This window comes from Microcaecilia unicolor, chromosome 1, assembly GCF_901765095.1.
Source record: "Microcaecilia unicolor chromosome 1, aMicUni1.1, whole genome shotgun sequence".
NCBI classification, from domain to species: domain Eukaryota; kingdom Metazoa; phylum Chordata; class Amphibia; order Gymnophiona; family Siphonopidae; genus Microcaecilia; species Microcaecilia unicolor.
In genome coordinates this window covers 634,523,876-634,538,249 of record NC_044031.1, presented here as the reverse complement: position 1 = coordinate 634,538,249, position 14,374 = coordinate 634,523,876, and the positions used below count along the sequence as shown (strand labels likewise).

The 14,374-nt window shown below is 41.7% G+C and overlaps 1 protein-coding gene across 2 annotated transcripts in view; it reads left to right on the top strand.

Annotated features, from left to right (window-relative positions):
• LOC115481765 (putative glycine N-acyltransferase-like protein 1B) overlaps positions 1-14,374 on the top strand; it is a 56,590-nt gene that overhangs the window by 7,781 nt on the left and 34,435 nt on the right. The window contains exons 1-3 of one of the 2 annotated variants that reach the window (XM_030221147.1): positions 1,825-2,051; positions 5,140-5,237; positions 10,012-10,119. In XM_030221147.1, the coding sequence (XP_030077007.1) occupies positions 2,027-2,051; positions 5,140-5,237; positions 10,012-10,119 (231 nt within the window). In that variant the 5' untranslated portion in view covers positions 1,825-2,026. Of the gene's footprint in view, positions 1-1,824; positions 2,052-5,139; positions 5,238-10,011; positions 10,120-14,374 lie in introns of those variants that run through there. The other variant, XR_003944001.1, reaches the window with a different exon arrangement.

Genomic DNA, 14,374 nt, shown 5'->3' with positions numbered 1-14,374 from the left:
GTCCACTGCAGTGTCCCCAAGGATGCCCTATTGCTTTCCTGGGATGTCACTTTTCCACTATTCTACCTGATGCCAAGCTTTCTATTTTTTTTATAACATCCGAGCCTTGTGTCTATTGTTTATCAGTAGATTTGAGCTTTGAATTCAGACCTATAGATGAAAAGGAGGTCTCATTACATATATCTAAATACCAGAGTGCTATTTTTCCATACTTCATAGCAAAAGTGTACATTCCCTAATTATCTGTCCCAATGCAACTGAAGCTTTCACCTCCTCAGTGCATGTAAATAGTTGCATCCCTATGTGGATTCTCTGATGCTGTGTAAGGCTTTCTTTCCAACCAAAGCTTTTACCACACTCAGAACATGTAAGTGGTTTTACTCCTGTGTGTATTCTCTGGTGCATTGTGAGGTTTACCTTCTGACCAAAGCTTTTACCACACTCTGTACATACAAATGGTTTCTCTCCTGTGTGGACTCTCTGATGTACTTTGAGATTTACATTACAACCAAAGCTTTTACCACACTTAAAACATGTGAATGGTTTCACTCTATTGTGGATTTTCTTGTGGATTTTGTATTTTTGGAAATTTTTTGTTTGAAAATGGACCAAAAAATAAAACGTCCAAATCACAAAATGTTTTTCCAAATTCAGACTTAGACGTCATATCGAAAATGCCCCTTACTGATTCTTAATCAAAAGAGAGGCAAACAAAAAAACAACCTGTGGACAACAGAAGGAAGTTCAATGCACTGGAACACTAGTATGGCGGATAAAAGTTTATTGGATAAATACAAACCTGACACAGCCAGGTTTGGGAGCAAATGAAGTTCCAAACGGTCTCATCCATGCACTAGCTCCGGTCCCGGGCTACAAAGCAGATTCAGGGCCACTCTCATCTTACTTACCCATTCCAGTTCACCTGCAGTTGAGCTTGGGAGCGGGTTTATGGTCCAGAATAGCGATCCGGGGGTTTGGGAATTATATTTCTGAGGAGGTTCTACACACTATTGCTCCTAAAAAGGCGAAACAGGTTATAGCTCAAAGGAATAATCCTTGGTTTGATTAGATAAATCTTCAGAATCAATATCAGAAATTGAAATGCCTTTGTCAGAAATCAAAATTACCTGGGGATAGATTACAAAAGAGAAAGACAGTTGATTCTTATAAAAATTTAATAAGATCTAAGAGGAAAGTTTACTACTCACATCTAATAGGGAAAACTCTTGAATCAGAGAAAGCTTTTTCAAATAGTTAATTAGTATACAAAACCAACTGAAGCAGCTCAGACAGTTGGGCTGTCTTCTCCCTCTGTATAGATGCTGGCAAGCTCAGTATAAGTCATTGAATCAGTCTTTGACTGATTATCAATGTTCTAATACTCTTATCCCTGTGGATAGATGTTGGTTAGATTTTAAAACTATTTGGATGATTTACTTCCTTTGTTTAATTGAAGCAGTTCCTCCTATTTGCCCCCCCCCCCCTCCCCATTTGATGAGAACAGCCCCAAATTTATTTCTGACTTATTTACTATATTGGATCAATGCTTATCTAGCTTTGGGTATATTTGCAATAAATAAAAGTTAATAATATAAAAGATAATAAAGCAAATATTATGGAAGTAACTAATTACCATCCTGATGCATCCATTCCCCTATTTCTTAAGATTATGGAGGGTTTAGTTACAAAACAGTTGAATGATTTTTTGTTAGCTTATGATTTACTTCATGATTCTTAGTCCGGTTTTCAAAAGTGTTTTAGCACAGAAACAGTGCTGGGGGTCGTCTTAGCAGAGGGCAGACTACTTTTAAGCAAAGGCCAATGAGCTACTATTTTACAGGAATGGCCGTGAGGATGTCTGAGTATTGATTGAAGGCGTGGGTCGAGACTTGGAGGTGCTGTTAAAGATTTTTCTTCCCCTGACGCAGCCATTTAGTGGTGAAACAGGGCTTCCCTGTCGGGAATCGGGAACTGAGGAGAGTGCAGGAACGGACTGTGAGAGACACTGCACGGACCCAAGAAAATCATGTTGGTTTCACTATCCAAGCTAAGTAATGGCTTATGTCCAAAAAAGTTTTTTTTGCCTTCATTGACAGTGTTTGAAAGGGTGTTAGGACATATAAAGCATGAAAGATATGTGTGTGGAGTTTTTTTGAGACTAATGATTAAGGAGGTCCCCTCTCTATTTAAGGAGTGTCCTTTAAACAGAGGTGTGTCCGGTTTCACTGAGGTCTTTTTTCTCCACCAACTTTCATGTCTATGAACCTATTATCACCCTTGAACACTGGTAGATTGTAGAATTTTTGACAGTAGTATTGATTGTATTCTACACATTCCGTATTTTGCAGTGTTACATATAATCCCATTCAAAGTGAATGGGCTGTGTCGGCATTAGCGCACGGCAGCCACTAGCAGGGCTTAGTAAATACAAAGGATAATGTGTATTTTGTATTTTTTAGACAAGGCAAGTTTGTATTTTCAGCAATTGATATGTTAATTTATGTTTCAAGACATATAAATAGACCAGTGAGACTTCACTGACATCTAGTGGCACAACTGCAAATTGTATTTTTGGAAGTTAATCTTAATGTCCTGCATCTCATGCTATGTAAAAACGTAAGCATTAATTTCTCTTTACACTCTTTATCAGTTTCTTACTAAGTGCAGAATCTGTTAAGAGATTTTTGTATATATTAAATTATCATTATATATTATTTTCTAGTATTTCTTGTGATGAAGTTTATGTTTTGGTATGCTACATGTTGTGTTTATATGTTTTAATTGATTGGAATAGTTCATTTAGGGTCTCTTTTATCAAGCCGTGCTAGTGGCTCCCAGTTCGGTAATGCCAACAGAGCCCATTTCCTTTGAATGGGGTCCGTTGGTATTACCATGCGGGAACTGCTAACGTGGCTCGATAAAAGAGGCTTTTAATTCATTAGGATTTATTTACCACCTTTTTTGAAGAAATTCACCTAAGGTGGTGTACAGCAAGAATAAGTCAAACATAAGCAATAGACAATTACAGCAGTAAAAATATTCAAACAATGATACAAAGTATGGCATAGTTTGCTATAGTACTGTATTATATATTTGGTGTTTGGCACTGCATAGAATTAATGTGTCATTTGATTCATTATTTTACCACGTGATCCATGTTTTTATAATTTTTCACAGGTAATTGTCTATGTGTGTTTCAATTTTATTCGTATAAACTATATCCCTGATGAAGACAACTGCCAAAATGTGGCTGCATCGGGTTTGTGTTTATCCAATAAACCTTTATTTGCCATGCTGGTGTTCCACTATCATTGATCTTCCTTTTGTTATACACTGACTTTTATAAATGACCTGTTGGGCATGGAAGAGTTCTCTTTTGTCTTACATCCAATTTTTCCTCATCTTTACTGTTCTGGGATCTTGCCAGGTACTTGAGACCTGAATTGGCCACTGTTGGAAATAGGATATGGGCTTGATGGACCTTCAGTGATAAATGTCTGCCCTATGTGGTAAATACAGGGCAGATTCTGGGCATACCCCCTGCATATATTGCATGGGCTTTGCCCTTACAATGCATTAGGTTATGTACCTAATGCACATTATGAGATTAAGAATATGCCAAATTATTGTAGTTTTCAAAAACACTGAAGAAATGTTTATTTACTAAAGCATTTAACAGTAGTCTGGCAATATAGGGGTGCATATTCAGCCGGCAGCAGTGACTGTTTTTGTAACCGCTGGTGGCTTTTCATTGCATATCCGGGTATTTGTGGTCAGCCAGCACTTGTCCAGTTAAGGTCAAAATTCAGCCCTTAACCGGATAGTTGTTATGTGTTCAAGACCATGTATGTGGATATTGTGACCCACCTTGGATAAAGGCGGGATATAAATGTAGTAAATTAAAGAAATAAAATAAATATTTTATAGACGGCACTCAGAGTTGGGTACCGTTTATTTTTTTTAGCACTTAGTGCTATTCTATAAACGGTGCCCAACTCTGAGTGCCGTCTATAGAAGCAGATCCATGCCCAATTCTGGGTGCAAAGATTAACCCCTTGTGCCTAAATTAGGTGTGGATCTCCTGAATTCTATAACACTGTGTGCAAATGCTAGAAATGCCCTTGACCCGCCCATGCCCCTCCTATGGCAATGCCTCCGGATCCACATGAAAAAATTGACGTAGACATCTTTATAGAATAGCGACTGGCCCTATTAGCTTCTTCTTCCACTGACCTTTCTAGGATGGTGGACATATCCAGGCTGTCATTAGAAATATCTAATAGCATTTAGCAAAGGGAGGATGACAATCAGATGGAATCTTAAGAATATCTGCAAAATATTTGCTCAAAGTGCCCTGAGGTAGTTCAAAAGGGACCTTGTGGAAGTTAACAAACCTCAAACTCAAAAATCTTAATTTATTTTCAATCACCTCTAACCTCCAATGTGCAATCAATTTATTGTTGCCAGAAAATGTAAAAACAAGTTAGCTTAGCAGAGTTTAAAAAAGGTTTGGATAATTTCCTAAAAGAAAAGTGCATAAGCCATTATTAAGGGAAAGAGAAATGGAACTTGATATACCACTGTTCTGAGGTTTTTGCAACTGCATTCAAAGCAGTTCACATATATACAGGTACTTATTTTTGTACCTGGGGCAATGGAGGGTTAAGTGACTTGCCCAGAGTCACAAGGAGTTGCAGTGGGAATTGAACTTAGTTCCCCAGGATCAAAGTCCACGGCACTAACCACTAGGCTACTCCACTTGGGGGAAATCTATTGCTTATTTTCAAGATAAGCAGCATAAAATTTATTGTACTATCTTGGGATCTTGCCAGGTACTTGTGATCTGGATTATCCATTGATGGATGTTGGGCTTGATGGACCTTCAGTCTGTTCCGGTATGGCAACACTTATGTTCTTATGTAAATCAATGGAGAATGAGTTTATATATAGTATACAAAATATAATGAACCCAGCAGGGATCTTAGGACAAAACATTTTACACTATTACAGAATTCTATGGGAGATTTTTCACTGGATTACTTCTAGAAAGAGCTGTGAGACCATCACAAGGTTGAACTCTATAGACCTACCTTCTTTCACCCCAACTGTGTAACTAATTTTAATTTGTTCTATTTTCAGTAACTGACTCTACCTTCAAGATGCTATTCTTGCATTGTTCTCAGAAACTGGCTACTCTAGAGAGGATTTTGATCAGAAGCTTTCCTGAGTCTCTGAAGGTAGGTGAAATGGAGGAGAAATCTTCTAGCTCTTTATTGTTAGACACATCTTCCTATGACCCAAGCACTGAAGTAAACTCATACCTACAGCTATTGTAGTATTAAGCACTTTGCTGTTCAGAAGGAACCCAGAATTCTTCTCTTCCCAAAGGAAAAATCTTCCACCACTCTTCCTGGGGGTAAGTATTTGGGCTTTGCTGCTCTGAGGGGCTCACTTCCTCCCTGTTCTACCTGCATCTGAAATTGGGCCTGAATTTTCAAGGGATTCCTGTGGATTCTTTCCCCTTCTCCTCCAGAGGGTTGACTACTTGTTCTGGTCACAATATATAACAGCAGGTCGATTTGGGTGCATATGTATATATTTTATAGAGCACGTATATTGGTAAAGCAAAACACTCACGTAAACAAATGTGTCTTCAAATTTTTCCTGAAGACACGTAGATCAGTAAGGTTTGAAGGGTAAGGGGCAAGACATTCCACAACAAAGCGGCAAAAAAAGAAAAAGCCCAAGCCCACATAAACCCAAAGTTAAAGAGAGGAGTACATACGGCAGTCTTGCAGTACTTGCTAGTACAGAAAGGCATTCAAGGCTATACTGCTGTGTGATCCCAGACATGTACTGGGGAACTTTGTGGTTCAGGTGAGTAGTAAAAGGTTTACCAATGGGTTGCCTCATCCTTGAAAGATCTCTCAGGCTATACCCATGTTCTGTGACCACTTGTGTGGTTGCATGACCCAACTCAGTCTGCCTACCAGACAATTCTGCTTCCTTGCCAGATAAGTTGCCCTGGAAAACATCCCGTGGGAAGTGGCCCAGAGCGACTTTATGAATGATCACTTCCTGACACAGGAGGTATGAACCCATTCCTCCCTGCTTGTTGGTATAATACATTTCAACCTGATTGACTGTTTGAATAAGAACAATTTGATGTAGAAGCTGATCTCTAAAAGCCTTTAGAGTGATCCATATGGCTGTTAACTCAAGAACGTTGATCTGGTACTATCTCTCCTGAGGAGACTATTCACCAACTGTGCCAACAGTTAGAGCCTCTCCTCCACCCCCAATTCACGTGGACAACCTGTGCCTATCCATCTCAAGGTCACTTTTGCGCTAGCCTTTCTTGCAACTGGAAGTTTCCAGACCATTCTGGCAGCAACCGCAGGCCTCACCCAGTCAGCCATCTCCCAATGCATCAAACAGTTACTCACAGCCCTTCTGTGACTACATTGCCCTCTCCCAAATCCTGCAGCAAAGACAACACACAATGACCCAGTTCTATGATATAACCCACTTCTTCTCTGTTCTCAGTGTCATTGAATACACCAATGTCGCCCTCAGGACCCCCAGAGGGAGAGCTCCTCTACTGCAATAGAAAGGCATGCCGCTCCATGAATATGCAAGTTGTTTATAACACTCAGGGGGGGGATCATGAATCCTGCAATAACTCCTATATCCTTACTCTGTTATGATTCTGTTTAACTCTGCTAGTCAAAGAAAGCACAAAGGCAGACGGTCTGCAAACTCCAAGATGGAAGATACACAAAGCAGATCGTTAAGATAAAAATAATTTATTGACAAAAAAATCAATTAATAATATGTATAAACACACATAGATAGCCCGACACAGGCCGTGTTTCGCCCGGCAGGGCTGCTTCAGGGGCTACATAACAATCCTTTGCAGTCAAGTATGAAGGATTATAGTGAATAGATACTGAAGTATAATGTATGGTAAATCACCTCGATTTATGTTGAAAAAACAGCTTGATCAGAGGGGTCAAAAAGACCTGACATAAGGTCAATCGGATGTCTCGTATCTCTGTTGCTCTGTCTCAGCGTGCTTGCTGCTTCCAGCGTATGTCTGATTACCTCTCTTCCCTCACCTGTGTTTTCCTCTGTTTGACTGTGGTGCTTTGTGGTAAGCTTGTTTATCATTCTGTTCCAGGTTGTTTGTTTTGTTTCCCTTGGAGTTTCTGTTTGTGCTGTGTTTGTATTTTGTCCTGCTTCTTGTCTTTGTGGCAGGTTGTTTGTTTGTTCTTCCCTGTGTTTACGTTAACCCTTGTCTACAGTGTTCCTGCCTCTGGCAGCTGTGTGTTCAGAGCCTGGTTAACCCTTTGACTGCAGTATTTTGCCTGCCTCTGGCAGCTGAGTGTTTGGAGCAGTCTTTCCCTTGTGACTGTTTTAATTCTTTTTTTGCTGTCACTACCCTCGCTATTACTGTGTACTGCTCTTTCTGAGCGGGATGCATCTCAGGCCCGGCTCTCTATTTTTTGCTGGCTTTTCCCTCTCCTGTCTGCTGGGGGTCTGTGCTTTCTGTATCCATATTTCTCAGTCCCTCATTTCCTTTATGTGCTGTGGGTTACAGCCTGACGTGTTTCCTATAGTTACCTCTCTTAGTTCATTTTTCCCTTGTGTCTTTAGCGAGCACTTAGTGTGTTGGTGCTCTAGTCCCCGTGGGTACCCCTCGTTTTTTCTTTCTCCCTTCCCTGGGTTTGAGTCGGTTCCGGTTAGGCCGTGAGGCCCGTATGACTGTATTCTGAGCAAGTGGGTTCCCAATAGGCCGTGAGGCCCGCCTGAATGCCCTATCTTCCCCTTTCTGGTAGTGCAAGTTGGTCGCGTGTGTGTGTGCAGGGCTTAGTAGCTGGGGTGGCGTATAGTACCTGTTCAGTCCATCCTAGGCCTTGGCCTAAAAGCTGTACTAGGCCTCGGCCTAGGCTCAAGGGCTCATGACCAGCCTGACATACTCACTCAGGATACAGGACTACTTTGAGAGGTGGATGGCTCATAGGTAAGAGACACACATATACACACTCCACAGCTCCTTGTGGCATAGTGTACCATCCACCAGTACTGTGCAGCCAGCTGGTGCAGTATTCCACCACTGCGCTCAGCTCTCCAACTGTCCCACGTTATATTCTCTTACCCTTCCTTTCTCACCCAGGTGATTATGGCTACCCTCAGAGGAGGTGGTTATTAACACTCATCGTCAGACCAAGCAATGAGGACCCAGGAGCAGGCCAAATCAGACTCAGAGAAATAATCCTCTCTGGATGTTTGAGTCTGTGCCTGCCTTGGTCCACTGACAGGATGGTCAGGCCATGGATGGGGGAGCTGAGGAACAGGTGATCTCTGATGGTCCAAGGAAGCTTCCTCCCGAAAGGGACTGGAATAAGATACCATCTTGTAGTCACATCCCTCAAAGCCCTCAGGGCCAAATCGATGACCTCAGCTCGATGGAGATTGTCACGCCCACTCTGCTTCCTTGAAGGGTGAGCAGCCCTCACTGTGTGGGAGTGTCTTGGGTATTGATGACTTTGATGTTCTTGTGCACTGTGCCTTGAAAGGGACTGATGTTGATGCTTCTTGGCCTCTGTTTGACTGACCACATCAGGGTCCCTTGACATCAATGAGGATTAAATCAAATCCTTTCTTATCCTTGGGGTTAGGTTAGGTGATGCCCGATCCCAGTGGCCTCTGGCAAAAAGTTTAATTTGAAGTGTTCCCCACTTCTGAATGACAGAACACAGGAGAGTCGCATTGAGGATGAAACCTCCTGCTGAATTTGTGGACTAACTGAATCTGGGTATGCATGTGTCCTATATAGGAATATATTTCACTATAGCAATGCCTCAGATTCTGGCTTCTATACTATTATACTGTACTACATACAGGCTTATAGTCCGCTTATTTCAGAACAGAATTCTAAGTGGATAATGCCAAGAGAAACCTCAACAATTGAGGGAAGATACCATATTACAGAATTCAATAACAAAGATTACATAACTCAGCTAATATCATGCCTGTGAAAACAAATATGTTTTTAGAGCTTCATGGAAAAGATAATAGGAGGGCAACATTCTAATCTGTAGCAGAAGACTGTTCCAGATTCTAACACCATAAAAAGGAAACGATGATTCAAATTATTTTTTATATTTAACATTTTTCACTGCAGGATAATTTAGCTTTAACTTCTGAGTAGTCTTTGATGGAAGCCAATTGTTAGGTAAAGAAAGAATTTCAGTTAGGCCTTCAGAATTTAAACCATTAAATAATTTAAAAATCAAACAAGCAATTTTTTATTTAATTCTCTTCCTGTTCCGGGGCAGAGAGAGCAGGGAACCAGCGGGGCCGACGCAGCTCCGAGTGACGTGCATTCGGGGCGGATCAGCCCTCCCGCAGGTAAGAATGCGGTCCGGGGGGGGGGTTCGCTCTGGAGGGGGGGTGCACTGCAGAGGGGGGGTCACGCCGTGCTGCCCCCGGGGGGGGGGGGGGTGCGCAGCGGCGACCCGCCCCGGGTGTCATTAGCCCTCGCTACGGCACTGACTCAGGTCCAGTCCTCAGGACACACCTAGTCAGTCAGTTCTTCAGGATACCCACAATGGGTTACCATTTTAGGGCAGGACCACACATATAAAGCAGGAATACAGCACAAACAATTGTAAAGTGGCATTATACATTTGTTTATTTATTATAGAGGCTTGACATACTATCACTGGTGCCAAAGTGCAGCAAAGCAGTTTACAATAAAAATATGAGAACAGAAAATAAAAAGAAAATGGTAAGCACAGCACAGCAGTTAACAAGGGAATGAAAGAGAATGAAAGAAAGAAAAAAGTGTGAAGAGTGTGGGAAAGAGGATAGAAAGAGGAAAGGGGAAAAGGAGGGGAGGAAAGTGATGGGTACACACCTTTTATTTTAAGTAAACTGCAGGAATAAGATCTGGTATATTGAGCTTTTTGGACCATGGGAATGACCTCAATTTTCCTTCCTTTGCAGGTTTACGGTTCTGTTTTCCACATTAACCGTGGAAATCCTTTCAATCTGGAAGTACTAGTTGATAACTGGCCACAGTTCAACTCTGTCATCTCTAGACCTTCCCCCAAGGTACTGTTTTATGTAAAATATGAGCTGTGATGCCAGTCAGAACTTCTTTAATCACTTATGGGGCCCTAGACTTTAGTGCAGCTCTTCTCAGCCCAATCCTAGGGCACACTCAGTCAGGTTTTTCAGGATATCCATAATGAATATGTATAAGATAGATTTGCATGCATTGCTTCCTTGATATGTGAATCTACCTCATGCATAGTGTAATAATGCAAGATGGTGCCTTAGGTCAAACCCAAATCCAGATCTAGCAGTCCTGATAGGAAGAGAACAGGGTCCCGGGACAAGCCTAGAACCCTGTGGTAGAATGAAAACTTGGGCAGGATCAGAACTGGGAGAGAGCAACGCACAGGAAAAGCCCCAATAGAAACCTCTTTGGGGGGAGGTGCCATTGCAGGGGTTTTCAACTTAGTCCTCGGGACACACCCAGCCTGTCAGATTTTCTACTACTGCTTATCATTTCTATAGCGCTACTAGACGTTTTCAGGGCTGTACACTAACCATGTAAGAGATAGCCCTTGCTTGACAGAGCTTACAATCTAATCAAGCATCCACAATGAATATGCATGAGATAAATTTTCATGCATTTCCTCTATGATATGCAAATCTATCTCATGCATATTCATTATATAATCCACATTAACTGAGCTCTATACACCTTTAGGGGTTACCAATTATATTTACATATTCAACATTCACGTAACCACTATATTAGAATGATCACACCCAATTATTTTTCCAAATATATTATCTCAAATATATTTATTTCTCAGAGTATATTTTCTACTCCTTCTTGGTACACAACAGTCCTCAATTACCTTATCCTACTCATTCCTATACTAATTACACCATTCATTCATTCATTCCTTACTCTCATCATCACATTTGAATTCCATGTTACAATATACTATCACATTGTATACAACAATCCTTTCGGAATAGGCTCCCCCTTCCCCAGAATGTTGCCCAGTTCCTAACAAATCTAAAACCCTCCTCTCTGCACCATTGTCTCATCCACACATTGAGACTCCGGAGCTCTGCCTGTCTCTTGGGCCCTGTGCGTGGAATAGGTAGCATTGCAGAAAATGCTACCCTAGAGGATCTGGATTTGAGCTTTCTACCTTAGAACCTAAATTTGGCTTCCAGAACCTCTCTCCCACATTTTCCTATGTCGTTGGTACCCACATGTACCAAGACAGCTGACTCCTCCCCAGCACTATCTAAAATCCTATCTAGGTGACACGTGAGGTCCGCCACCTTCGCACCAGGCAGGCAAGTCACCAGGCGATCATCACGTCCACCAGCCACCCAGCTATCTATATGCCTAATGATTGAATCACCACTACAACAGCTGTCCTAATCCTTCCCTTCTGGGCAGCATTTGGAGACATATCCTCGGTGCAAGTGGATAGTACATCCCCTGGTGGGCAGGTCCTGGCTACAGGAGTACTTCCTACTTCACCAGGGTGATGCTCTCCTTCTAGGAGACCTCCCTCCTCCAAGGTAGCACAGGGGCTACCAGACTGGAGGTGGGACTTCTCTACAACATCCCTGTAGGTCTCCTCTATGTACCTCTCTGTCTCCCTCAGCTCCACCAAGTCTGCTACTCTAGCCTCATGAGAACGGACACATTCTCTGAGAGCTAGGAGCTCTTTGCATCAGGCACACACATATGACATCTCACCAACTGGAAGATAATCATGCATGTGACACTCAATGCAAAAGACTGGATAGCACCCCTCTCACTGCTGGACTGCTGACTCCATCTTAGAGTTTTTGAGTTTTTCTAATAATTTAAAGCTTGCTACAGTATTAAGGATATTAGCCTAATATAAAAATGTCTTTTAGTTTATGTAGTATAAAAGATCAGCCCGCACATTCCTTAATCTACACTTCCCCAGCTGTAAAGGACTAAAATATAAACTAACACATGCGACCAGCTTTTCCTACATGAGCACGCAGTTGTGGAATGCATTGCCACTTAACTTAAAAACAATCTATGAACTAACTAACTTTCGTAAATCTCTGAAGACCTATCTCTTCAACAAGGCATACCTCAATGATCAATAGTTTAATTATAGCACATCACCACTTTACCTATATTCTGAATGTTTACTCTCTATATCTGCTTGCTTAATTCTATTTTGTCATCCATGTTCTCTATGTAACACCAATTGTATCTTTTACTCTGGAATGGCGAATGCCATAACGGAACATTGTAAGCCACATTGAGCCTGCAAATAGGTGGGAAAATGTGGGATACAAATGCAGTAAATCAATCAATCAATAAATAAATAAATAAAGGGAGCAGGAGGAAGCCCTTGGTTGTAAGTAAAGCTATGCTTAACCCTCCCTATTGAGGCTCATAGGCAGGCAGAGAAGCACCTGAGGAAGGCAGGAGGAGTCTGGAAGGTTCCCAGGGGCAACCCCAAGCCCAGACTCACTGATGCCTCACAGAAGGAAGGGGAGAAGCCTCTAGCCTAGGGTTGGGCAACCACGGTCCTCAAGGGCCACAACTCAGTCAAGCTTTCAAGATTGCCACAATGGATATGCATGAGATTAATTTGCTTGTATTTCTTCCATTGTCTGCAAATCAATCTCAAGCATATTCATTGTGAAAATCTTGCCCCCTTGGCCCCACCTAGCTACGCCCCTGCTTATAATAGGAATGTTTGTGAGAACATACATATTTTCAATTGCTTTTTGAACTGGTAGCTTGTTCCATAATAAGGGACCAGCACAAAAGTTGCTTCCTTAGTATCAAAATAAATCAATCTTGATAAAGTTTTCACTTTCCCTTAGATCTCAGTTCCTGTTTCATCAATAAGCATCCAGTGCCATTTATAGTGAAACCAGAGCAGAACAGTTTTATAAAGTTTGAACCTTATCCTGTAAGAAACAGAAGTTCTTTGCTTTGGTCTTTACTGAGGAGGATGTAAGGCAATACATGACAATACTGAGGAACTGAAACATATCTCTATGAATCTGAAACGAAGATGTAATAAGCCAAATTAACAAGTTGAAAAGCGGATGGACCATAGGTAGCGTGGAATGTTGCTACTAATTGGGTTTCTGCCAGGTACTTGTGACCTGGGTTGGCCACTGTTGGAGGAAGGATACTGGACTAGATGGACTATTGGTCTGACCCAGTATGGCTATTCTTATGTTCTGAAATTACTTGGACCAGATGGTAGACAACTCAGATTACTGAAAAATGAAAAATACTGATCTGCTATTACTGTCTGTAACCTGTCATTAAAATAATCCATGGTACTTCAAGATTAGAAGGTGGGCAATGTAACATCAGTTTTTAAACTGGGTTCCAGTGGTGATCTGGGAAATTATACACCAGTAAGCCTGACATCAGTGCTGGGCACAATGATATAAACAACAACATTACTGAACACATAGACAAACATAGTTTAATGGCACAGGAAATGTAATGTGATCAAATGCAAAGTGATGCACTTTGGGAACAATAACCTAAACTATACAGTAGCTACATGATGCAGGGTTCCAGATTAGGAGTCACCACCCAAGAAAAAGATCTAGATGTCATTATGGACAATACGTTGACATCATCTGCTCAGTGTGTGGTGGTGGCCAAAAAAGCAAGCAGAATGCTAGGAATTATTGGGAGAGGAATCCAAAATAAAAGAAAGATTGTTATAATGCCACTGGGCTAGATGGACCATTGGTCTGACCCACTATGGCTATTCTTATGTTCTTATATATTGCTCCATGGTACAACCTCACCTTAAGTATTATGTTTAGTTCTGTTCACTACATCTCAAAAAAAGATATAGTGGAATTAGAGAAGATACAAAGACGGGTGACCAAAATGATTGTCGATGGACCAGCTCTTATAGAAGAAAGGTCTAAAGAGTTTATGGCTCTTAGCTTGGAGAAGAGATGGCTGAAGGGGGATATGATAGAGGCCTACAGAATTCTGAGTGGAGTTGAATAGGTAAACATAAATTTATTTTTTACTCTTTCAAAAAGTACAAAGACTAGGGTGTCACGGTCGTGCCCTGGTTTCAGGCTCGCAGTCATCTCGCCCCCTGGTGGCCAGGCCTGGTGGCTGCATTGGATTGTCTGTGTGCTGTTTCCTGTTCCAGACTTCAGCCCAGTCCAGTCCGGATCTTCCGGCCTGCCAGACTTGCTTGTCTTGTTTGAGCCTGCTCAGCACCCGTAGCTGCCTGGTGATTGCTGCAGTGAATCTCAGCTGCTGCTGGGCTTATTAGCCATTTGGAAA